This window comes from Pinus tabuliformis, chromosome 3_2, assembly GCF_031772625.1.
Source record: "Pinus tabuliformis cultivar Carrire ecotype Pingquan chromosome 3_2, CPIR1, whole genome shotgun sequence".
Lineage (NCBI taxonomy): Eukaryota > Viridiplantae > Streptophyta > Pinopsida > Pinales > Pinaceae > Pinus > Pinus tabuliformis.
In genome coordinates, this window is record NC_142302.1 from 162,716,065 (window position 1) to 162,741,810 (window position 25,746).

Sequence of the window (25,746 nt, forward strand, 5' to 3'; positions counted from 1 at the left end):
ATATAAATAGAAGGTGACTTAGCCTCATTTGGAGACACTCATCTTCACACATCTCTATCTCTCCTCATTGATTGGGTACGAATTTTTGGGCAACAACTCTCTCCACACGTGCGAAGGAAAGGAAGGATAAATTTTTGTTTTGGACGTTGACCAGGTTTGATTGAATTTCCAGATTGTTGTTTTGGGTTGTGTTAACCAAGCATTTACCTGTTTGACTGCTTTTTCGTGAGGGTTATCTCTGATTGGGCAGGCTGCATTTCTGGGCACAGAAATCGAGGCAATCTATTGACTGTTTGATCAGTGTTGACTGTGGTTAGGGCTGACCGTAGGTGGACTGTTTGACTAGACTTTGACTAGGCTGAATTTGACTGTTTTGAGGGCTTTTTCACCTTGCTGTTTGGAGGCTGAAGTTGACTAAAGTTGACCAAATTGTTGGGGGTCAAATCTGCCCTATTGACAAGCGTTGATTTTCTGGTTAGGGCTCTTTTGCTACTATTATAAATTATCAGATTTGTAAATTGTACTATATCTCTCTGCTGAACTATTGAAGACTATAAGAAGAATTGATCAAGGGTTTCCCCACATTGGGGTTTGTCCCTGGCTGGTGCCACATCTTGTGTCCTCTTGTCTTGGCTTGCCTTCTACTGTTTATGTTTATGTTTTATCTGCATTTTACTATTATGTTGATGTAATTGCTAATGTAACGAATAAAATATATAAATAATGTAAATGATAATAATCATAATTAATTATTAGTTAAGTAGTAATTAGGTTGAAGAGGCATGTCTAAATGAAACATGACTCTTCATGAAGAGACACTTGCGTGATATATAAGCAAGCCTCTCGTTCTCTTTGTAAATCATTATCAATCATTCTTATTCTTATTCATTTTATTTAATATAATATTTATATCCTAAATGGATATCTTGATATTCCAAGTTTTCTGGAATAATTAATTAGTAGAAGGAACTTTGTTCGCTTCATTTGGTATCAGAGCAGTTCGGTCCTCTAGGTTGCTTAACCGGTGCACAGAGCTCGTTCTCTGATCCAGGTCCTTGGCTATCGAAATTCGTCAACATTGTTGCCATACAATTGAGGCATTTTGCTCAGAATTTGGGAGTTTCTCATTTTCCCCGTTTTTCTAGGCCTTTGGCCATAAAAAAAAATTAACCAAAAGAAAAGTTATAAGTAAATAAATTAAAAAAAGAAGAAGAAAAAAATGTAAAAGAAAAAACAAGACAGATACAAAATCTCATACCAAGTATATTTAAAACTTTTTACATGGAGAAGCTCGTGGCTTTAAAAACAACCCATGGTATTTTAAAAAGTTAAAAAAAAAAGAAAAAAAGAAAAAAGAAGAAACAAAAAACAAAAGGAATACGTTTTACTTTTTACGTGGAGAACATTTTAACGGAGGTTTTAAAAACAACCCATGGTAATAGCCCATGGTATTTTGACATTGTGACAGTGTCATATGAAAAGACGTGATGTTTATATTTATTAAGTGGGGTGACATTAAAAATTTATCAAGGGAGTAATTAAGTATATAAAAAAAGGGACCAATTTATTATTAAAAAAAAGAGAAAAAAGTGAAACTATTATTATTATAAGATAATAAAGTTATTTTGAAAAGGGGTCTTAATATAAAGAAATACATACATATATAGAGGGCAACAATATAAAGGAGCATTTTTTTTAATAAAAGGGTATTCAAGTTTTAACAATCAACATTAAAGGAGAATATTTGAAAAAAATATATATAGAAGAAATAAGTGATATTTTATAATAAAAATATCTCCAGTTGACATATTGTTTACGTAAAAACATCAAGGCAAAAATGGAGACTAGTAATGAAAGGTTTCCTGAAACCCGTAGTACATATGTTTACACACTATTTAAAATCAAAGGATCACTCGCAGGAAGATACATCATAATCTCTATCAGTCCCACTGAAAGAAGTAATTATGTTAGTCCTAAATGTGCTAATCAATTGGTGATTCTTGAATCAAATATAGTTGAAACAAATATTTTGGCAAACAATACGATATAAGCAATCTACACTTAAATATTGGAGATTATACTTTTACCTCACAATTCACCGTGCAAACCTTATCTTTTAACGATAGTGACATTGTTTTGGGATCACCATGGATGAAAACTCTAGGGTCCTTTATTCTAAATACTAAGAAAAAGTTTTTAACATTTTATTACAAGAAGAAGAAAATAACATTCCAAGATGTTACACTGAAACCTAATTCGGTAATGTCAGAAGATATATCGGATATTTCAAAGGTAATTTCTCAAGAAGGTAAAAAAGTATTACAAAATATGCAAAATGAAATTGACAAAATCACTATTGACAAAAATGAAGAAGTTTCTCGACTTAAAAACCATAGTGTAAAATTATTGACGCAAATTAAGAAACTTAAGAAGGATAAGAAGCCATTAGAAAACAAGGTACAACAATTTATCAAGAAAGAAGTATCAAATGTAGGAAGTCAAGTTGATGACAAAACAACAAATACCGATCTAGTGAATATGACAACTCAAGAAGACAAGTCATTTGAAGAAACGACACACATAGATGTTGCAGTTCAGACAATGAACATCCCAAGTGAATGTTCCATAACCATCTCAACAACATCTTTGCCAAAAGAAAATATAAAAATTGGCACATGCCCAGTAAGGAGAAATCAAACTAAAAAAGTTCCATATTGGCATCCGAATCATGAGAACAGACGAATCAACCATGCTACGTATCGGTACCATTCAGACCAGAAACAACAAACTGATGTTCCATATAATAGTGATGTAACCTCAATCCAGTCTTATGCTAACAAGTCATTACAAAATTCCAGTGATCAAAATACTATACAAAAGATTAATCTGGGATGGTCTGATCCCTTCTCAATGCGACAATTTTTTTTGTCACTAAGAGGATCATATGAGTTTGTATCGACGAAGATGACTGTTCCAAGAGAGAAAGACTTTCAAAGCCGAAAAAGAGATCAAGCCCTTTTTCATTGACAAGCTTTGAGGAAGGAGGCAATGTAGCGAATAAAATATATAAATAATATAAATATAATGTAAATGATAATAATCATAATTAATTATTAGTTAAGTAATTAGGTTGAAGAGGCATGTCTAATTGAGACATGACTCTTCATGAAGAGACACTTGCATGATATATAAGCAAGCCTCTTATTCTCTTTGTAAATCATTATCAATCATTCTTATTCTTATTCATTTTATTTAATATAATATTTATATCCTAAATGGATATCTTGATATTCCAAGTTTTCTGGAATAATTAATTAGTAGAAGGAACTTTGTTCGCTTCAACTAAACTAGGTATTGATATTGGGCTAATAAAGAAATTGAAGTAAAATTGCTCTAAAGCATAAAACATACCATTGTTGCCTAAACTTAACACTTTAACCTGTGACCTTGGGCATACAATGATGTGAAAAAGGTATGGGATACCTAATACAGAGTCTCACATGGCTGTTACATGGCTTTAACTTGTGACCTTGGGCTTACAATGATGTGAAAAAAGCTGCATGAATGCCCCTGCCAGTATAAGAGGTAATGGAACCTTTGTACTATGCAATTGAACTAGTTTGGTTATAAGCTCACTATTTTTTTATTGTAAGGTTCAAAATCCTTTGTGCTATGTGCTTTGGATTTTTCATTATAATATTTGTACACGTTCACATATTTCATATAAAGTCTTTCAATAATTAGTGTGTTTAAGATTAATTATGCTAAATAAGGTCCTAATTACCCCATAAATGTAGCTTGGGCCTCAAGTTAGTTCTATTGAACCTTTTAATATATATTATAAATAATAGTTTGCTTCTTGATGTTGTGGTGTCGGAAATTGCTCCACAATAGACATTTTTTATTATCGATGTTTCGAGTCTAAACCAAGACCCATCGTCAAGACAAAAGTCGAAAAGAAGAGAATGGATAACAAGTTAGCTAAATAGGAGAGATAGAGAATTCTATGTAAGAAATGGCCGACAATTTGAAGTTAAAATCAAATTAATAAATATATAGGCTGGTTGATATAAGTTGCATATGATATTATATATTATAAATATTACTAATTATCTAAAGATATGTACATGTTGCTAGAGATGTTTATTATCCTAGATATTATTAATAGGTAATATTAAAATTTTATAAATGTTATATCAGTGAATGAAATACAACTTTTCTTTTCCAATAAAGAATATGGTGAAGTACCCCAATCCTTAAGGATTGGAATGCAGTTTATAGGTGTCCCCAACCCTCTTTTTGTGCTTTATGTGCTTTTCATGAAATTCTACCTCTTATTTTCATTGTTGGTTTTTGTTGCATCATATATTGTATGAGGCGTTCGAGGACCAATTCATGACACTTTGTAGGATGATATCTGTGGATTTTCTATGTACTGATCGCTGACATTGGGGCAGTTTGTTATTGCACATGTTGTTTTGTGCTACCTTCATTGTTTACCTAACCTTTGGCTTTGAAGAAGATCTCTTGCTTCAAGTTAAAGTGGTTGGCAAATTTCTTGCTTCACAAAATAGTGCCTATATATTTAAATGTTGCCATTGTAGTAAAGGATATTACATATTATTGGGGATTCTAGTGAACTTGGTAAGATTCTATATGTTATAAAATATTGACAATATGGTATATTACCAAAATGTGGTAGGCATTATGGTAGACTAATAAATATGTTATGTAAAAAATTAGTTAGTCTTTAATTTTAGATTTATTAATTATTTTTAGGATTAATTAGACGAAAGGGCACGATCATAAGATCATGCCCTTTCCCCAAAGGGTGCCTGTGGCAGTATTTAAGCCAGGAAACCCCATTGTAAAAGACATCATCTGTAATTTCATCTTTTAATAAAATATTTATACAGATTTTCTGCGTATCAGAAGTTTTTTTTACTTCATTGGTATCAGAGCCTCTCGGTCCTCTGGAGAAATCCGTTGCACAATTCATTCATCTATTGTTCGTTGTTCCACTATCTGACCATTCTTCCACACACTCGTGCTAATCAAAGTTCTTGTGTCTCCATCTCCATTCGTCAGCGCGCCCTACTACTCCTTGCATCGTTCCCCATCGTCTAACACTCGTTCCTAGCTATAGCTTTCGCTTCGACTGCTGTCCACCAGGTCTATCCCCTCACAAAATCCCCGTTGACGCTGCCATTGTCACCATCTCGTTTTCCTTTGCGTTGTTCGTTGTTCCCTGCTCTTAATGTCGTGTTGTCGATGACCGACAAAACCCTGGTCGCTTGAAGCAGTCTCTCGTCCATCGGTGCCCTGTCCATTTTTACGCCGTCTGAAATAATCCGCTGCCGTTGTTCGATTACTTGCCACGCCTGCGGTGATATACGCTCGGTCAAAGATCAGCTCCCCGTCCGCGACTGTATTACACACTACTCAACCGTTACCGACCCCTGCATTCACTATCGACCAGCACATATTCCACTGGGGCGACACGCCTGTCAAACGAGAAGTTGTGGCTACGAGTTATTGCGTGGCTCTGTGGTTCGAAGGTGCGGGCAAGTGTCTGCCGTAAAAAACCCGAAAAAACGAGAAGGGTGAATATTCAAAAAGAACGTGACCATTAAAAATTCCGTGGGACGTGACCATCCATTACACTTTATACGTATACGTTATACATAAATACATATATGAGTTATAATTGTAGTTTTAATTATATATATAATTATATATAGTTATAATTACATATATAACGTTAATTTTATTAAATAAATTTTTTTTAACTAATCAAAAAATATATTATTATTAATTTAATAATATTTTTTTATTATATATATAAAAAAATAAAAAATTATTAATTAAATTAAATTATTAAATTAATTTAATTTAATTAAAAAAATAAAAAATTAAATTATTAATTAAATTAAATTATTAAATTAATTTAATTAAATTAAGAAAAAACCATAAGCTGGCAGATAAATACACGCCCCCGCAAACCCGCTCGATGTCGACAATGACAATGGCGGATTTCCAAAAAAAATTGGTTGACACAGAGCATAAGATAAATAACAACTACGACGAGGTCAATAAAAGATTAAATGAATTCGAGATCAAGCTTGGGGAGCAAGCGGACAAAATCAAAAATCTTCAAGATACGACAAATCGGATAGAAATAAAGATGGAAAATTACCATGTCCAGACAGAAGCAGGGATCAGAGAGGTCTTAACAATGCTGAAAAGTCTGTGTAAAAGGTCGAATTGTACACCCGAACAACTACTAAAAGAAGGTGAAGAGAATCAAGAACACATCTCGTCAGATTCAACTAAGTCCACAGACTCTCATGACAAAGTTGAATCCCCAAAAAAATCAGCGACACCCCACCAAGAAGCGAGTAACACAGCCTTTACAAACAAGCAACTCTGGGATAACTTTACCAATCAACACCATTTTTTCGCTCAACCAGTAGCAACATACCAGCGAAGGGCAAAGGTCGAGATGCCTAAATTCGATGGAAACGAAAAAAACAATGTTGCATGGATAAATAAAGCAGAAGAATACTTTGAGATATATGACATCAATGACGATGACGAAAAGCTCAGGCATGCATCCATGAAAATGGAAGGAGAAGCATATAACTGGTATATGTGGTGGAAAAAGACAACACACGTCATTAGCTGGAGAAAATTTAAAGATGCATTCTTCAAAAGATTCCAAGGTGTAAAGGAAGAAGAATTCTTTTCAAAACTCATCAAATTACGACAAAAAGGAAGTGTGGATGAATACACTCAAGAATGGGAGACCTTAGTAACACGAGTACCTGGGTTATCAGAATCTCGTCTAATTCAGTCATACATCTCGGGACTCAAAACCCATTTACAAGCAGAACTTGAGATGCATGACATTACATCTATAGAAGTAGCAAGACGAAAAGCAAAAACAACCGAAAAGAAATCCGAACCAATATTTTGGTCAACAGCGGAAAAAGCTTATGCAAGACAAAGGATATCCCAGTATGTGGACTCAAATAATACAAGATATGTTCCACCACATCGTCGTGAAGATGAAAAATCTAATGTGGAAATGCAAAGGATAAAAGAGGGTAAATGTAAACGCTGTGGTGAGAAGTGGGACCCCAAACATAGATGTGCTAAAGGAAAAGAACCAAAGAACCTATATAATTGTGAAGCAACCAATGATTCAAACAGTGAAGATTATGACGTAGAAAACACAGAAGACGCCCCAGAATTCTCACCAGAACTAGATGATGGAAGTATTCCACAAGTATCATTATCAGCTATGACAGGTATATCACAACCTCAGACTTTAAAGTTAAAAGGACACATAAAGAAGAACAACGTAGTGGTTCTCGTCGACTCTGGAAGCACACACAATTTTTTAGATGCAACCATGGCAAAGAGACTCAATATCTTTTCATTTCCCTTACCAAACATGAAAGTGATGGTAGCTAATGGTAAGAAGATTGGAAAGGTAGGGAAATGCCATAAGGTCAATTTGTAGATTCAAGACTTTAATCTAGAGTCTCCATTCTTCATGGTACCATTAGGAGGAGTAGATGTAGTCTTAGATATCCAATGGTTATGAACTTTAGGTACTTATGCCTCCAACCATCAAGTACAATTTATAAAATTCAAATGGGGAGGTCAGAAGTACAAGCTACACGGATTCCAAGCACCAGAAAATCAAGTTGTATCATCATCTCAGATGATGAAACTAACTCGAAAAGGAGCACCCGCTTATGTAGTACAATGTCACCAGTTAGAGATGTTATCTGCAAATATGACCAGAGAAGAGTCACCAGAGATACAAGATTTGATTCGGAAGCATGAAAAAGTATTTCAAGACCTACCTATGAAGATGCCACCTAATAGGGAAATTGAGCATACAATAGAAGTCAAGGCAGGGTCAGACCCTGTCAACATCAAGCCATACCGATATCCACATCACCAAAAAACGGAACTTGAGAGATTAATCCAAGACCTTTTAAAGTGTGCGACCTTGATCATCTTAGAATATCTGATCAAGTGGAAGGACTTACCCGAAGAAGACGCTTTCTGGGAGAATGAATCATCCTTCAACAACATCCGTCGTTACTTATGCTTTGAGGACAAAGCATTCTTTCGAGAGGAAGGCAATGTTATGTAAAAAATTAGTTAGTCTTTAATTTTAGATTTATTATTTAATTTTAGGATTAATTAGACGAAAGGGCACGATCATAAGATCATGCCCTTTCCCCAAAGGGTGCCCGTGGCAGTATTTAAGCTAGGAAACCCCATTGTAAAAGACATCATCTGTAATTTCATCTTTTAATAAAATATTTATACAGATTTTCTGCGTATCAGAAGTTTTTTTTACTTCAAAATATAATTTTGGTCAACACACTTGTTGAAGAACCCCTTGTTTGCTAGCTGAGAAAACAACTTATTGTAGAGAATATGGTAGACCTTTCACTTATCCATCTTCAGAAGTTTTCTAGTTTTAACTTTTGATTACTGCGTTATATTTTTAGATACTAAGGTGTTTTTTCATACCTTCTGCTTTTTTACCCCACAACTGTAATATCTATTTATGTTGATTGGCATCTAGTCAGAGTAGCTGTATCCTGTCTTGGCTCAACATAATTAAAAAAATGAATTCTCTGTAAGCTAAATTTCAAATGCTCCTAAAATGACCTGAAAGATAATTTTGCGCAATGCAAATTATTCTTTATATATATATTCTTGCAGGTTCTTCCTTCTAGAACACACCCTCACATGCAAATGAGCTCATTTGGGGGCTACATATTGAGTGGTATACGCGTCTCCAGCACTGAGATTCAGGGAGTGAAACCTTAATATGTTTGCCTCACATAATGTGTAGTGAATGTTGAGGTAAAGTGTTGTGCTTGGTTTCTCGTTTTATATTAAAATCATTATTACTTTCTATTTAAGATTGATGTCTTCCCCATAAGGCATCCGGCATGAAATTTGTATAACCGCTACGAGATGTGTTTGGTGGAATATCGCCAAGCTGTGTTCAGAAGAGTAACTTTATTTGCATGTAAATTTTGAAAGTATCATTCTCCTTTGGTTCCAAATATAAAGGCAAAATATTTTTAGCCATATATTGTCAACATGTGATCGTTGATATCAGAACTACAAGGAGTGCTCCCGAAATCTTGGATGTGATCAACAATTGCAGTGAGAGTTGGCCATTGTTCCATTGTTTGTGTAATAGCTTTTAAGCTTACAATTAAAAAAGGGTTAATTTATTGCAAGTAGCATCCTCCAGTTGGAATCAATATTTTTGATTTTATGTTTAACACTGTGAACATAGGCTACGTTCCAGTTATTTGTGGTCAGATTATGGTGATCTAGATTCTATATCGTGCGTATCAGTCAAACAGTCTCCTATGATTAAATTTAATGATATTAGGTTAGGCTGGGCATGGGGTTACTAATTAAATGATAATCTACGTAAGCATAATCCATGAAGAGAAGAGAAACTAGAAAGACAATTCTTGAAGCATCATTTTTACAAAATTATTTTAACAATAATATCAATTAATATAACATAATTTATTCCTCATTGCCCATAAATTTTTGAAGATACCAAAATTTGTGTTACCACTCAAACTCTGGCTAGGTGAAGAAAGCCCTAACCACAAACTATGAGATCCTAAATGCACGATCGGGCAAACCATCACTATCATTGCAATGATCTTGCCCCACTCTCTAGAGTAGAGGAAAGAAGATTCCTAGCCTGGGGTGGTGCCCTTATTGACAATCCAATCGAGATCGTTATAAGTAAATTGATTAATACAATTAACCAAACAAAACAATCTTGTACTTTAAAGATGTTGCAAAAATGTGATTTAAAAAATTCCAAGATATTTTATTTGATCAATTAAAACATGCATGCCACAATATACCAGCAATTAATCATGTCATTAGAGATCAGTCATTCAAGAAAGTGAGGTGAATGTGAAAAATCTAGTATACAGTAGCTCAAGTCGATTTGCTTAAAGAATTAATCCAAGTTATGCCCAGTGTAAAATGTGTTGAAATAAATGTAAACTCAAACTTAGAGAATCATTCAAGTGACAAAAGGATTTCAGATCCCACTCAGAACAACAATAGAAGACAGGTGTTAAAACATGCATGCCACAATATACCAGCAATTAATCATGTCATTAGAGATAAGTCAATCAAGAAAGTGACGTGAATGTGAAAAATCTAGTATACAGTAGCTCAAGTCGATTTGCTTAAAGAATTAATCCAAGTTATGCCCAGTGTAAAATGTGTTGAAATAACTGTAAACTTAAACTTAGAGAATCATTCAAGTGACAAAAGGATTTCAGATCCCACTTAGAACAACAATAGAAGATAGGTGTTACAATATGTGTGGCCAAATGAAATATTCATTAATTGCAGTTATGATCCCAAGCTTAACTAGTCATTGAAAATGCCAGTGTTTGCTCAAAAGATGTAAAGTATGGTAGTAACTTTGAAATCATTCACCATATATTTGAATCTGTTCTAAATTAAACCAAAGAAGTATACAATCTACAAAATCATAACCATCAGTATTGTAATCATGCATGTTTAATTGAAAACAACCATGTAATGTAATCGCTTTAGCCAAGCACGGAAATAAATCACAGTTTCCTTTTTAATATAGTGACTGTTTTCCAGAATTAGTCTCACAATTCAGCATGAAAGAGATCAAAACGTAGTTTGATTCTAGATGTACAGATCTATTGCAAAATTTTATGTCAATAACCTAAGCCATGCAAAGTGTAATAAGGTTAGCATGAATAGTGGATTTTTTTTAAGCCAACAACGATTTGCTAATAGAGTTGAAGCAGTGTTGAATTGTGAGTGAAATGTCAACCATATGAAACAAATTGTGAAACTCCTTAGAAGTGATTTGTTTAACCGTGTTTGCATCAGAAATCAATCAGGGATTCAGAGAAAAATACCAGTTTAGTTTTTAAATATCATGAAGTTGTGAATGTATCATTTGAAATACCATGTGAGTTATCAACCCCTTAGAAACATGCATTAAAATTTCTACCACCTGAGATGGTTTATGCCATAAATCAAAATACTAGTTCCGAAATTTAAATACCATGTGTGAACAGATTAATAAGCCAACAAGGTTAAATTCTATTCCAAAACTCACCAAGATTTAGCCCACCCTCAAAACAGATTTAAATCCAAAATATAATATCTAGATTTGTCCCTAAAGATTAACCAACTGTTTAATGTTGAAAAATGGTAGCTTTGGTCGGTATATTCATTGGCAAAATAATGGAGAAAATATTATTTTTTGTTGTTGACCAAGTCAGCCCCTCCTACAAAAGACACGTCTATTCTCATGGACAACTATAAATAGAGCCTATTTGATTTCCTCCAATACACACTTCGGGTCACCTATCTCTGAGGCTCATGTGAAGGTATGAGGCTAAGTGCGTGCAGGTCTGAGGTAGATGTATTCATGTGGAACAGTGAAGGCTTGAGGCTATCCTGTGGTCTATGATATGCAAAATCCTGTGGCATGGTCTTCTATGATATGCAAACTTTTGAGGCACTATTATATGCGAGCTTTTGTGGCACTTTTTCTGTCATGCGAAAGGTTTGTGATATTTCTTTTATGGCTCATGCAAGGGTCAGTGACACTATTATTTGTGGCATCAGCTGTGTTCTAAGGTTGAGGAATAGACCAAATTTCGACGCTCTTGGATAATTGTGAAAACCTAGTTACATACCTCTTCTATATGGACAGAATTGAAGGAATTATTGTGGATAGAATTGGAGGACTTGACATTGATGGGAGGCTATCATGATGGTCAGTTTTGTCTATTTGTTTTTGTTGAAGAATCTTGTGAATGACATGCTATTATGATTGATGTACAAATTGATGAATTGAACTCTCTCTCATCAGGAAAGATTGGTTGGGTTTTTCCCTGGGCGCTGGCCTAATTTCTGGTGTCTCTTGTCTCGTTGATTTATTGTTATCTCTAATTCTCTATATTGTTAATGGTTGTAATTTTTCATGTGTAAGTGCTTGATGATGAGTGGGATATTCTAAAAGTCAAATTGGTGCTCTAAAGAAGTTTGTTGTATCATTGGAAGTAGTTACTAGATTTGAAAAAAATGTTCTAGACTTGATTGCTCTAGAAAAACATGGAATTAGAGCTGTGGTGAAGGAAAGAGCATTGAGACCACCTATTCATCTAGCAGCCTTTATTTCTGAAAACCCTAAGAAGGCCTTAAGAAGTCCTAGTTCAAAGATTTGTTGTGAAAGGCCGAATGTCTAAGATACACGTTGTGAAAGGTATGAGGCAAATGTATCTCTGTGGAACAACTAAGGTTTGAGGCTAATCTATGGTCTATGATATGCAAGCTTCTGTGGCATTGTCTTCTATGACATGCGAGCTTATGTGGCACTTCTTTTGTGGCTCATGCGAAAGTTCTGTGGTATTTTTTCTTTTCCTCATGTGAGGGTCTGTGACACTATTATCTGTGGCATCACTTGTGTTATAAGGTTGACGAATATGTAAAATTTAGGCCCTCTTGGGGACGTAGTTACAGACCTCTATATGGACAAAATTAAAGGAATTCTTATGGACAGAATTGGAGGACTTGAAATTGATGGAAGGCTATCATGTTGGTCAATTTTATCTATTTGTTTTTGTTGGAAAATCTTGTGAATGGAATGCTATTATGATTGATGTACAAATTGATGAATTGAACTCTCTCTCATGAGGAAAGATTGGTTGGGTTTTCTCCTTGTGGGTTTTGCCTTGGTTGTTGGTCTAATTTATAGAGTCTCTTGTCTCATTGATTTACTGTGATCTCTACTGCTCTATATTGTTAATGGTTGTAATTTTTCATGTGTAATTGCTTGATGATGATTGAAATATTCTAAAAGTCAAATTGAATGCTCTAAAGAAGTTTGTTGTATCATTGGAAGTAGTTACCAATTTAAAAAAAAAAAAATCTAGCCTTGTTTTCTCTAGAAAAACAACATTTAAGACCATGGAAATTCCAGTGTATGAGTTAATCCCAACCTAAGGTAAATCATTCCAAATTTCACTGCATTGATTTTGTAGATTTGGATGTATTAGAGTGGTGTAAATGTTTATTCATAAATCAAAATTAATGAAACCATTTAATGAACATCAAAGTTCTCCAATTGTTCAAGTGCAAACCATGAAATTGTGAAATGTGAAAGTGATTTGTATGATTAAAGTATTAGTGTAGTTTTGACTGTGGATCAAGCACTGCTTGAATGAAAAAGAGCCAAAATTTTAAATACATTTGTATCGTCCACTTGGCATAGTTAAATAGAAGCATCAATATAGAAAGCAGATTAATAACAAGGTGTTTGTTGTAGCTGCTGCAACAACCCCTCCAATTTTTTTGACCCTTCAAAATTTCAGAGCCCCTATACCATTCACATAGTTATCATCTATTGTCGGGATCTGTTCAGAAGCCTTCAACCCTCTTCATCCCGCGAACCTAACTCCTGAAAGTCTTCAAAATCTTGAGGTTTTGTCCTAATCGTGGGTCGCATCAAAATAACCCTCCTAATGTAAGGACCACATTGAGACTATATACATTTTTTTATTATTTTAAACAGAAAATACAACCAGAAAAGAAACGCATTGAAATTCAAATTTATTTAGCACACAGATTCCTGCCACTCATTTCAGGAAACATATCATAACATTTTCATACCTTTAACTAAGATCAATAGTAATGAAATACATATGTACCGTTCACCAGAAGGCGAGACTCCACTTGCTCTGCTGTTGCTGGTATTCCCTTGTAGTTGGTCACCTCCGCGAGTGAGTGATGACGCACTTGATCCGAATGCGAAGACCCACCGGTTAACCTCCCAGCCTACTCCTTGGGTACTCTTCTTCCCCGAGGACCCCCGAGCTGCAATGGGGTTGTATAATGGAGGAAAGCACTAGCTAGTAGAGGAGAGCACACCTTGGCTCAAGAGTCCCCTCTCTAAAAATCCTCTACCTCACCAAACTCACTGTAGCTTCGTAATCACTGCTCTGACAACATCTCATCCATCCAACAATAGGGTTCCAAAAAAAGTCCTTTCTCCTATGGCTTGCCCCTTTTTTTATAAGAGTCCTCCTAGATGACACTTGGCATGTCATGCATAATTATATTTTTTTTTTATAATTTAATAGTTTGATTATTCACCTACCCATGTGTCACTCTCTCATCAAGGGTCACCCAAAATTATTTACTTAACTTTTTATTTAAAACTAATATTTCCCACACCTCAACAAGATTCCTATTTCTTCTCCTAGTTGTCTCTTTATTCCCTCCTTTTATTCCTTAATTTGTGTTCATTACTTGAAGTCAATTAATGAGTCAAGATTTTATCCCCAATCTACTCCCTAATTTAACTCAGGGTATCTCTTCGCTGGGTATTCTTATGTTGGTTGTTGACACATGGAGCTTCTCTACATTTCTCTAAATTTAATTTATTATTTTCATTTTAATCCACCTTCCTCTTTTCTTAATTAGGTTTAAATTAGTTTTAGGATTAATCTTTATCCTTACAATTATGTTTTTCCCCTTTTTCCTAATTAAACCACATAATCTTCCTAGTACTTTCCAACATGGGAAGGATAGAGTTTTTAAGGTACTCTATTTTAATTCTCCCTATGATCCTCCTTATTCCAAGTTTTATTTTGATTTAATTACATTGGTTTCTAATCACCATTTACCCTTGATGTAAATTTACCTAGTTTTCATTCCCTGCTTATATTTATTTATTATTATTTCTCTTTAAAGATTCCAAGGGTGCCAAGTTTGGTTGTGCCATTCAAGAACTTCCCTAGAAGTTCCAAGGGTGCCACACCTAATAGTTTATTTGTGATGTCAAGGGTGTCAGCTTGGTTGTGCCCTTCAAGAACTTCCCTAGAAGTTCCAAGGGTGCCACACCTAATAGTTTATTTGTGATGCCAAGGGTGCCAAGTTGGTCGTGCCCTTCAAGAAATTCTCTAGAAGTTCCAAGGGTGCCACACCACTTGCCCTTCAAGCATCCAGTGACTACGAGGGGAAAGTATAGTGCAACATCATAGACTACTATCATCTCTTATGTTGCCTGCTATAGTGAGACTAATGGTGTCGGGGATCAAGGAATCCGCCTTGATGCGCGCCCCCCGATAAAGTCCTCATGAGCGACCCAACTTTGGGACCTGCCCTCATGGCATCGTGATCTTCAAGGCGAGGTGTTTCAACCCTTCCAACCCAAGTCACGGCAGGAGTGCTAGTGGGTGAGATCAGGGACTCTGTCCCACCCCTCCCATGTAGTTCCATCCACTTGTACAACCCCATCACCCATATGTGAGTCATTCGGTCAAGCAACTAATCTGTGCCTGCAACCATTAACATATCATCAAAATATAGTTAAACATATATGGCAGATTTCAAGATCGACTTAGACTTTCAAATATAAAAATAATATGAATTTTCATCAAACTAGATGTCATCAACTCGTCATATGCGAGTGCCTATGATGGTTTCCTGCCATACTCAATAATCATCAATAATAAGGTTTCTCAATGTTAGTCATTGTCATAATAGCATCATTGACAATTCCTAGTCATTCACATCATTGTCTATTGTAAGCTTGAACTAAAGGAAGTAGGTACACATCCATCATGGCTATCATCATTAAACATCAATGGAAAAATACATATTTATTAATCTATCAACAACAATTAGAAATATACCTATCCATCAAATTTATCATCATCATGCTTTTAGTAGAGAGCATACATATTCTTTACTACCCTCATCATCATAAATTCAACTAGAGACCAAACTTAACTATTTAATGTTGCAATCATCAGAACACCAATAGATAAGATACGTAAACTATTTAATGTTGCAATCATCAGAACACAAATAGATAAGATACATAAACTATTTAATGTTGCAATCATCAGAACACCAATAGATAAGATACATAAACTATTCATGCTATCATAATATCAATGGAAAGCATTCATAAACATCACAACCATGAATATCTCAATCACTAATAATAGTGTCAAGTGCCTGGATCCTCAACCTGAGGTCCTCAAAGAATAAAGTGTGGGTCTTATGGCTAAATAAATGTTTGTGTCATATCACTGTTAGTCAACTAGAGCGGGCACTACATACACCCCCTCTTAATAATAGACTTCGTCTCGAAGTCACTGGAATAGGTAAGGAAAATGGTGACGCATCTCCTCGGCGTCCTCCCAAGTAGCTGAACTAGGACTATAATTGTCCCACTGGACCTTGACCTGGTCCACCACCCGTCGTCTAAGCTGCAAATTTCTCTGGTCCAGTATGCAAACTGGTTCAGTCATCACTACTCCCTCGTCCGAAACCTGCAAATGACCAAAATCAATAATATGTGAAGGATCTGAAATATAATGACGTAAAACAGACACATGAAACACATCATGCATACGTGCTAAAGATGGAGGTAAGGCAAGCCTATATGCCACTGGGCTTTTCCTTTCTAAGATTTCAAAAGGTCCCACAAGCCGTGGAGACAATTTTTCTCCTTTTCCAAATTTTATAGAGCTTTTTTGGGGCCTCACTCTCAGGAACACCCTATCCCCCACTTCATAACTTCGGTCTACTCGATGAGCATCAACATAGCTCTTTTGTCGATCTTGCGCTTCCTTTAACCTCCTCCTAATCATGGTCATTTGTTCTTCCATCTCTTGCACCACTTCAGGTCCTATTAATACTCGGTCCTCTAGTCGGTCCCAACTGAGAGGTGTTCTGCAAGGTCTTCCATATAAGAACTCAAATGGCGCCATCTTTATGGAACTTTGGTAGCTATTATTGTAAGCAAATTCTACGAGTGGTAAAAACTCCTCCCATCTCTTTTGTTGGTCCATCACATACATCCGAAGCATGTCTTCAAGGATTTGGTTTGTCCTCTCAGACTGCCCATCTGTTTCTGGGTGATAAGCAGTGCTGAAGTTCAATTGGGTTCCCAAAGCTTCTTGGACACTGGTCCAAAATCTTCCAGTAAACACTGCTCCCCTATCGGATATGATCTTTCTAGGCACTCCATGTAATCTCATAATCTCATTAATAAAAACCCTCGCAATTTCTGGTGCCTTATATGTAGTCTTAACTGGTATGAAATGGGCGCTTTTGGTCAACGTGTCTACTACCACAAATATGGAATCATGTCTTCTTGAGGTCATTGGTAGTCCCACAATGAAGTCCATTGATATAACTTCCCATTTAGATTTTGGTATCTCATGGGGCTGCAATAAGCCTATCGGATGCCTGTGCTCGGCTTTTACTCGCTGACACTCTAAGCATCTAGCTACCAAGTTCACGATGTCCTTCTTCATCCCTTTCCAAAAGAAGAGTGGCTTTAGATCCGCACTCATTTTCTTAACACCAGGGTGTGCCATGTATACAGCGCGATGTGCTTCATTTAAGATTAATTGGTGAATATCTTCATTTGGTGGCACATATATCCTTCCTCGAAATCGTAGTAGCCCATCATTATCAAGGGAGTATTCCGCATATTTTGGGACCCTCATTTCATCCTCCCTCAAACTTTTTCGAACCTCCTGATACCAGGCGTCTCTAATTTGTATTTCAAGCAGTTTCTCCCTCAAATTTGTCTTCAAGGGAATCACTGAAAATATCCGCGGCCTCCTACTTAAAGCATCAGCCACCCTATTTACTGTTCCTTTGATGTAGGTGATATCGAAATCATATTCACTAATTAGCTTAGACCATCGTCTTTGCCTTGCATTTAAGTGATCTTGAGTGAATATGTGTTGTAACCCACAATGGTCAGTCCTAAGATCAAACTTCCTTCCTAGAAGGTAGTGTCTCCAAATTTTTAGTGCATAAACAATTGTTGCCATTTCTAGATCATAGGTTGCGTAGTTTTCTTCGTGGGTTCTGAGTTTCCTTGATGCATAGGCTATTACCCTTCCTTCTTGCATCAACACACAACCCAATCCTTCTTTGGAGGCATTAGTGCAAACCAAAAATTCTTGTTCCATATCCGGCACCTTCAAAATTGGTGCTGTCGTTAATAACACCTTTAACCTTTGGAATGCCTCTTCACATTTTTCAGTCTAGATGAATTTCTTGTTCTTTCTTTGGAGCTCAGTAATGGGGTTTGCTATTTTTGAAAACCCTTCGACAAATCTACGATAGTATCCTGCCATGCCCATGAAACTTCGTATTTCATGAACATTGGTTGGTGTTGGCCATTCCATGATGGCCTCGATCTTTACTGGGTCTACTGCAATACCCTCCCCAGAGATAATGTGTCCAAGATAATGAATCTTGGTTTGGTAAAAGGAACACTTTGACAACTTCCCGTACAATTGGTTTTCTCTAAGACATTGTAGAACTATCCTCAAGTGTTCATCATGCTCTTCTGGGGTCTTTGAGTAGATCAAAATGTCATCGATAAAGACTTGTACAAACTTGTCTAAGTAATCCCGAAATATTCCGTTCATCAAACTCATGAAAACACCTGGGGCATTTGTCAGTCCAAAGGGTAAGACTACAAATTCATAATGCCCAAATCTTGTTTTAAAGGCTGTCTTCGAAATATCTTCTTCTTTGATTCTCAACTGATGATATCCCGACCTCAGATCTATTTTTGAAAACACCGTTGCCCCTTTCATTTGATCAAATAAGTCATCTATCCTAGGCAAAGGGTATTGATTCTTTATAGTCACTTTATTCAACTGGCGGTAATCAATGCACAGTCGCCAAGACCCATCCTTTTTTTTAACAAAAATCACTGGGGCTCCCCATGGAGATGTGCTAGGTCGTATGAACCCCAAGTCTAATAGTTCCTTTAATTGGAACTGCAATTCCTTTAGCTCTGGAGATGACATCCGATAGGGTGCCTTTGCAATAGGCTCCGAGCCTGGTTTAAGGTCGATGGTGAAATCAATTTCCCTCCTTGGGGGTAGCCCGGGTAGTTCTTCGGGAAATACATCCTTAAATTCAACAAGAATTGGGTGTTTATCAAGACCTTCAGAGTCACTCTTTTCGTTTAGAGTGACCACTGAGAACAATTGACACCCCTTTTGCCTAAATTTCATTAGTTGCATGGAGGGGACGAACCTCAAGGACACCCCTCGGTTCTTTCCCCTTAATGATTTTCGTTGGCCATCATCGTCCGTGAAATGTAGAATCTTGTCCTTGCAGTCGAGGAGTGCCTCATGCCGCTCTAACCAATCCATTCTTATAACTACGTCATAAACTCCTAGAATTGTCGAGTATAGGGATATCTTGGTCTTACATACACCCAGGTCCACCTCACAATCCTTTACCAATTTTCCTACAGTTCTTTTCATACCACATGCCATTTCTACATGTTTAAATTCATATTGTGGAATTGCTTTATGTTTAATCTTTGCTAATGCATTTATAGAAATAAATGAATCAGTAGCCCCTGGATCTATTAAAATGACAAAACTCATACCATCAATATTACCTGAGGTTTCTAACACAGTGGACTGGTGTTCGACCTGGCAATTGTTCACCGCTGCATGGATGCGATGAGCCTTCCCCAGATCCCCCACTGTAGTTGCATTTTTAGTTGAGTTGATATTACCTGTCTTTTGAGGGCAATCCCTCTCGTAGTGAGGGCCCCCACAATTCCAACACCCCTTCTTAGGGACTTGGCTCCTACTACCAACTGAATTGTGAGTTGGTCTAGAACTTTGCTGGAAAGAAGATCGGTGCTGAGGTGGCGTGACTTGGTGCTGTCGCATAGGATGGTGCGGTTGTGGTTGACGAGTTTGTTGCGGTACCCTGCGCGAATGCTGAGCTGGATGCCTATAAGGTGTTCTTTGACTTCTTCCTGACCACCTTTGATGATTTAGCACAGGACCCCCTTGCAAATTTCCACGTTCCATATTGTTTCTACCTGGTACTCCTGATTCTGTGGGCCTTGATGACTTACTATGTGCACTGCTCATGATCTCCTCCTCTGCAATGATTGTCCGCTGAACTGCCTCGTGCAAGGTGCGAGGCATTAAGATTCTAACCTTGTTCCGAATGTTAACATTTAATCCATACACAAATTTGTTTACCTTGAGCTTCTCTGTGTTTAGGTGAGGGGCATAACGAAGTAATTCCATGAAACGTGTCTCATACTCTGGTAGGGAGCGACTCCCTTGCTTTAATGAATTGAATTCATTTAGTTGTCTCTCAAGGAACTCTTCTGACAGGTAACGCTCTCTAAATTTTTCTTCAAATAGCTCCCAAGTTACTTCTGATATATCCATCCCCAATTGGGTTAATAATGTCTTCCACCAAAGTAATGTGTTTCCCTTTAGCTAGAATATACCCATCTTGGCCTTCATTTTTGAGGTGTAATCTCTAAGGGTAAAACACATAGCCATGTTTTCCAACCATGCCTCTGCAAATTGACCATCAGTGGAACCCCAAAACTCTGGAAATTTTACCTTTTCCAAGTCTCGACGTACATCATTTCTGGTGGTGCTTTGGGGTGTTTCATTTTGTATGATCGGTCCTCCATGCTCCCGTTCCAAACGGTTTATTAGTGCCTCAGACATGTGTTGGAATGATCTCATTAAGTTCAACACTTCTCCCGCGGGTATCTGCTCTTGTGTGGAGATGTTTTCCCCCTCATTAGGTGGGGTGGTAGGAGTTGGTTGTTGTGGTGGCGCCATGTTGTGCCCTTTAGCTGCCCCACTCCTTCTGATACCTCTCCTAACCATGGTTCACCTGCCACAGTTTAATACGATTTTTCCTTATAAAGTAAAAACCAATCAAAATAAAAATAAATAAAATTTATTAATGAGATACGGAAAATTTGAGAAATGCTAAATTAAAATTCTCAAACTTCCCGAATCTTGATAAATACTCCATGAAGAAAACTTCTTTATCACTCCTAACATATTTATCTTTCTAATCTTCATTATCACAACTTGCCTTTATAAATAAAACCTACTTTCCAATCATTTTAACTATTACAGAAAGCTCAAGTCAACTTTATTTACTTATCTATATATATATATATATATATATATATATATATATATATATATATATTATTATTTTTTATCACTTACTCACTAATATAAATAACATAAAAAGTTTATATGAAAAATAAAAATATTTAAAAATAATAAATAATTATTTAAGTAAAATTAATAATTTTTATAAATTGAAAGAGTTAATTTTATGTTCGCTGGTCTTGCTCTACGTTACCTTATTAAAAGATATAATTTTTTCTTTTCACTAGACAATTTATTTAAAATTTTAATGAGTTGATTAACTCCTTTGTGTGACTTCAATTTTTTTTTAAGTATTAGTAACCCTCCATTATTCTCACAACTTTCAATATTCCATTCACAAGATATTGATGGTCGATGAATATGTTTCTATTTATTCATTGCTTTCATTTTTGTTAAAGATTATTATGCAGTGGGAAAATGGTGCCAAGAAAAAGGACAATTTATCAAATGTTTTTGTCAATTTTTTTATTTTTTTTTTCATTTTTAACAGATTTGTAAAGATAAACTCTACGTCCAATAAACAAATAACTTAAGGATGAAAACCTATTTCAAATTCTTGATTCCCTGGATTTCCTTGCCATTATGCTATCAAAGCTGGCAGAGGTGCAATTTATGGGCCTCCAGATCAGAGAATAAGAATGATGGCAGCGATTTCACCGCTGGCTTCCGCAGAGAATAAAAATTTCACTTTTGAAATTCCAACGTGTCATGTATATCATGATCTAGACTTTTAGAAAACGACAGATAACTGATACTTTGAACACCTCGATCACTATGTTTTCCTAACGGTTTGCCGATTTTTAGTAGTTAAGAAGTCGAGTTATCTAATTATGGAGAATGAGTTAGTTCTCATTGCCAGCCGAACAAAGCCACCTCCAAAAATCTGTGCGTACCAACCTTCATAAAGGTTCGAACTGGAGTTTTGAGGGGTTAAAATCCAGCTTTGAACAATGCAATCATCAAACAAAGCCCTACTCGTTCAGTGATTGTGGCTTCCCTCGAAGATAGACTTGAAAGCTGAAAGTTCGGACGTGGAAGGAAAAAGTTTCGCATGAAAAGACTCCAAGACAATACCTCTCATTCAGTTTGTGAGTAAAGCTTAAAAAGAATAGCGGTATTGAAATTTCTGGTTTTGCTCATTTTTGCGACAGTCGTCCTTATAAATTTACAGTCGTTTTTCATCAAATGAATCAATTGTTCTACGATTTCATACTTTCTAGGAACTGTTCTACAAATTACTCAACGCTGGTTCTTGTGCTGCAAACTGCTTGCCAAATCTTACAAATAGTTCGGCAAATTTCACCCAAATCAAATAATACCGGGAGCAAAGGTTGGGATGGACAAAGAAATTATTTGTCATTACATTCATATTACTGCAGACGAAATCCTGCGAACACATAGTGCAGATATCAATAAGGAAAACAAGTAAAATCTGAGATAATTGTGTCACGGAACCCCGATTATGGTCTCAGGGGATGATAGTAGGGACAAGGAATGGGACAGAGGCCGCCATGAATGGTCTCGGGGGAACCACACTGTCAACGAAGAGAGGGAGAACCGTATGAGACTCTGGGGAATACTAATCATCGGTGTAATTGGAGCTGCTGCCACAACTTATGTGGTGGGGCAGGCGCGCAGAACTCTAGAGTGGTTCCATTCTCAGGTGAACAGGGGAAGGCAATCACGATATTCACATAAACAAGGTGGAGCTGGTGCGTCTCAGCAGAACAACCAAAAGAGGGAAGATGCTTGGTATAGATACAATCAGCGAATGCATGAAGAGTATGAGGAAGAAATGGAGAGAGTGGAGCGCATCAGGCGAATGCAAAGTGTGTTCAATAGAGAGAGAAGCAAGTACAAGAGGAGCTATGAAAAGTGGTATGAAAATGACTCAGATGCATACCAGCAGCAGAATTTCCAGCGGGAAGACTGGTATTGGAAGACAGATAAATCTTACAGGGATAAAACTGCAAATGAACGGAAAGCAAGAATGCGAACTTCTGAAAACTATGCATTAGCACATCACTATGAAGCACTGGGCCTTGACATGTCTAGGGCAGAACCATATTTAGAAGCTGAGATTAAGGCACAGATTAGTTTTTCACATAATACCAAAAATTGATACTAAAGTGAAATAAATCGATAATTAAAACCAGGAAACCCTCGCTGAAATTAAAATGCTGTGTTGAAATTTGATAATCAAAACTAAAATCCTCGCGCAATTATTATACGTGGTTCTTAAGTGCTGAAATCCCTCTACAATATTTTATATGCAATTCTTATAATTATTACAGCCTTACGTTCATAAATATAATCTCGTTATATATAATCTCGTTAATTACGCTTTTTGTGTGCAGTTGTGGCGTTGATTTAATATATCTATTTATTAAATAAGTCCGTTTTTATTTGAATATATCGGACACATTTTTTTAATGTGCAACAATATATATTTTCAAATTTATTATAGAATTATATAATTTTATTAATGTTTTTTTTATTTATTATATATATATATATATATATATATATATATATATATATATATAGATAAAGAAAAATTAGGATGCTACAAGACTTTTTAAGGAGATATATATATATATATATATATATATATATTTTTAGGAGATATATATATTTTAAGGAGATTGTAATAGAGCTCTACGGTACTGCAATTAGAAATTTACAACAAGTCATAAAGGTCACAAAGGTTTTGTCACATATGTTTGGTAAGTTTTAAACAGTTACGTCAATACTCTGTTCATCTGTCTGGTTTGCAGAGGTGATTGCGGCTACAAGACTTATTAGAAGCAAAACATGGCTCTGTAAATGTGAGCTAGAGTAACAAGACTTCATTTTTTTTTTTTTTCTTTAGAAAGTAATTTTTTATTTTTATTTTTGAAACTTGAGTAATTTGATTTTAGAGAAATACCCACATAGCAAACAAAACTAGTTATGCATGGATGGGCCCATAGGCCTCAAGGGTTAAACCTGGCTCTGATACCAAATGTAAGGACCACATTGAGACTATATACATTTTTTTTTTTATTTTAAACAGCAAATACAACCAGAAAAGAAACGCATTGAAATTCAAATTTATTTAGCACACATTCCTGCCACTCATTTCAGGAAACATATCATAACATTTTCATACCTTTAACTAAGATCAATAGTAATGAAATACATATGTACCGTTCACCAGAAGGCGAGACTCCACTTGCTCTGCTGTTGCTAGTATTCCCTTGTAGCTGGTCACCTCCGCGAGTGAATGATGACGCACTTGATCCGAATGCGAAGACCCACCGGTTAACCTCCCAGCCTACTCCTTGGGTACTCTTCTTCCCCGCGGACCCCCGAGCTGCAATGGGGTTGTACAATGGAGGAAAGCACTAACTAGTAGAGGAGAGCACACCTTGGCTCAAGAGTCCCCTCTCTAAAAATCCTCTACCTCACCAAACTCACTGTAGCTTCGTAATCACTGCTTTGACAACATCTCATCCATCCAACAATAGGGTTCCAAAAAAAGTCCTTTCTCCTATGGCTTGCCCCTTCTTTTATAAGAGTCCTCCTAGATGACACTTGGCATGTCATGCATAATTATATTTTTTTTTTTAATTTAATAGTTTGATTATTCAGCTACCCATGTGTCACTCTCTCATCAAGGGTCACCCAAAATTATTTACTTAACTTTTTATTTAAAACTAATATTTCCCTCACCTCAACAAGATTCCTATTTCTTCTCCTAGTTGTCTCATTATTCCCCCCTTTTATTCCTTAATTTGTGTTCATTACTTGAAGTCAATTAATGAGTCAAGATTTTATCCCCAATCTACTCCCTAATTTAACTCAAGTTATCTCTTAGATGGGTATTCTTATGTTGGTTGTTGACACATGGAACTTCTCTACATTTCTCTAAATTTAATTTATTATTCTCATTTTAATTCACCTTCCTCTTTTCTTAATTAGGTTTAAATTAGTTTTAGGATTAATCTTTATCCTTACAATTATATTTGTCTTTCCTCTTTTTCCTAATTAAACCACATAATCTTCCTAGTACTTTCCAACATGGGAAGGATAGAGTTTTTAAGGTACTCTATTTTAATTCTTCCTATGATCCTCCTTATTCCAAGTTTTATTTTGATTTAATTACATTGGTTTCTAATCACCATTTACCCTTGATGTAAATTTACCTAGTTTTCATTCCTTGCTTATATTTATTTATTATTATTTCTCTTTAAAGATTCCAAGGGTGCCAAGTTTGGTTGTGCCCTTCAAGAACTTCCCTAGAAGTTCCAAGGGTGCCACACCTAATAGTTTATTTGTGATGTCAAGGGTGTCAGCTTGGTTGTGCCCTTCAAGAACTTCCCTAGAAGTTCCAAGGGTGCTACACCTAATAGTTTATTTGTGATACCAAGGGTGCCAAGTTGGTCGTGCCCTTCAAGAAATTCTCTAGAAGTTCCAAGGGTGCCACGCCACTTGCCCTTCAAGCATCCAGTGACTACGAGGGGAAAGTATAGTGCAATATCATAGACTACTATCATCTCTTATGTTGTCTGCTATAGTGAGACTAATGGTGTCAGGGATCAAGGAATCCGCCTTGATGCGCGCCCCTCGGTAAAGTCCTCATGAGCGACCCAAATTTGGGACCTGCCCTCATGGC

At 36.1% G+C, this 25,746-nt stretch overlaps 2 protein-coding genes across 2 annotated transcripts in view; both read left to right on the forward strand.

The window, feature by feature from the left end:
- Positions 1-9,314, forward strand: part of LOC149180304 (eukaryotic initiation factor 3 gamma subunit family protein) — a 430,646-nt gene extending 421,332 nt beyond the window's left edge. The window contains exon 12 of the mRNA XM_089416013.1: positions 8,752-9,314. Within this exon, the coding sequence (XP_089272139.1) occupies positions 8,752-8,859 (108 nt within the window). The 3' untranslated portion in view covers positions 8,860-9,314. The remainder of the gene's footprint in view (positions 1-8,751) is intronic.
- A 13,091-nt stretch (positions 9,315-22,405) lies between these two features.
- Positions 22,406-23,211, forward strand: LOC149180305 (uncharacterized). The gene has a single exon (XM_089413840.1). It carries the CDS (start codon positions 22,552-22,554, stop codon positions 23,209-23,211), a length of 660 nt encoding a protein of 219 aa, XP_089269966.1. The 5' UTR covers positions 22,406-22,551.
- Positions 23,212-25,746: the final 2,535 nt, after the last annotated feature.

Coding starts and splice junctions, on each gene's coding strand:
- LOC149180305 (XM_089413840.1), top strand. CDS start 22,552: ATGGTCTCAGGGGATGATAGTAGGGACAAGGAATGGGACAGAGGCCGC.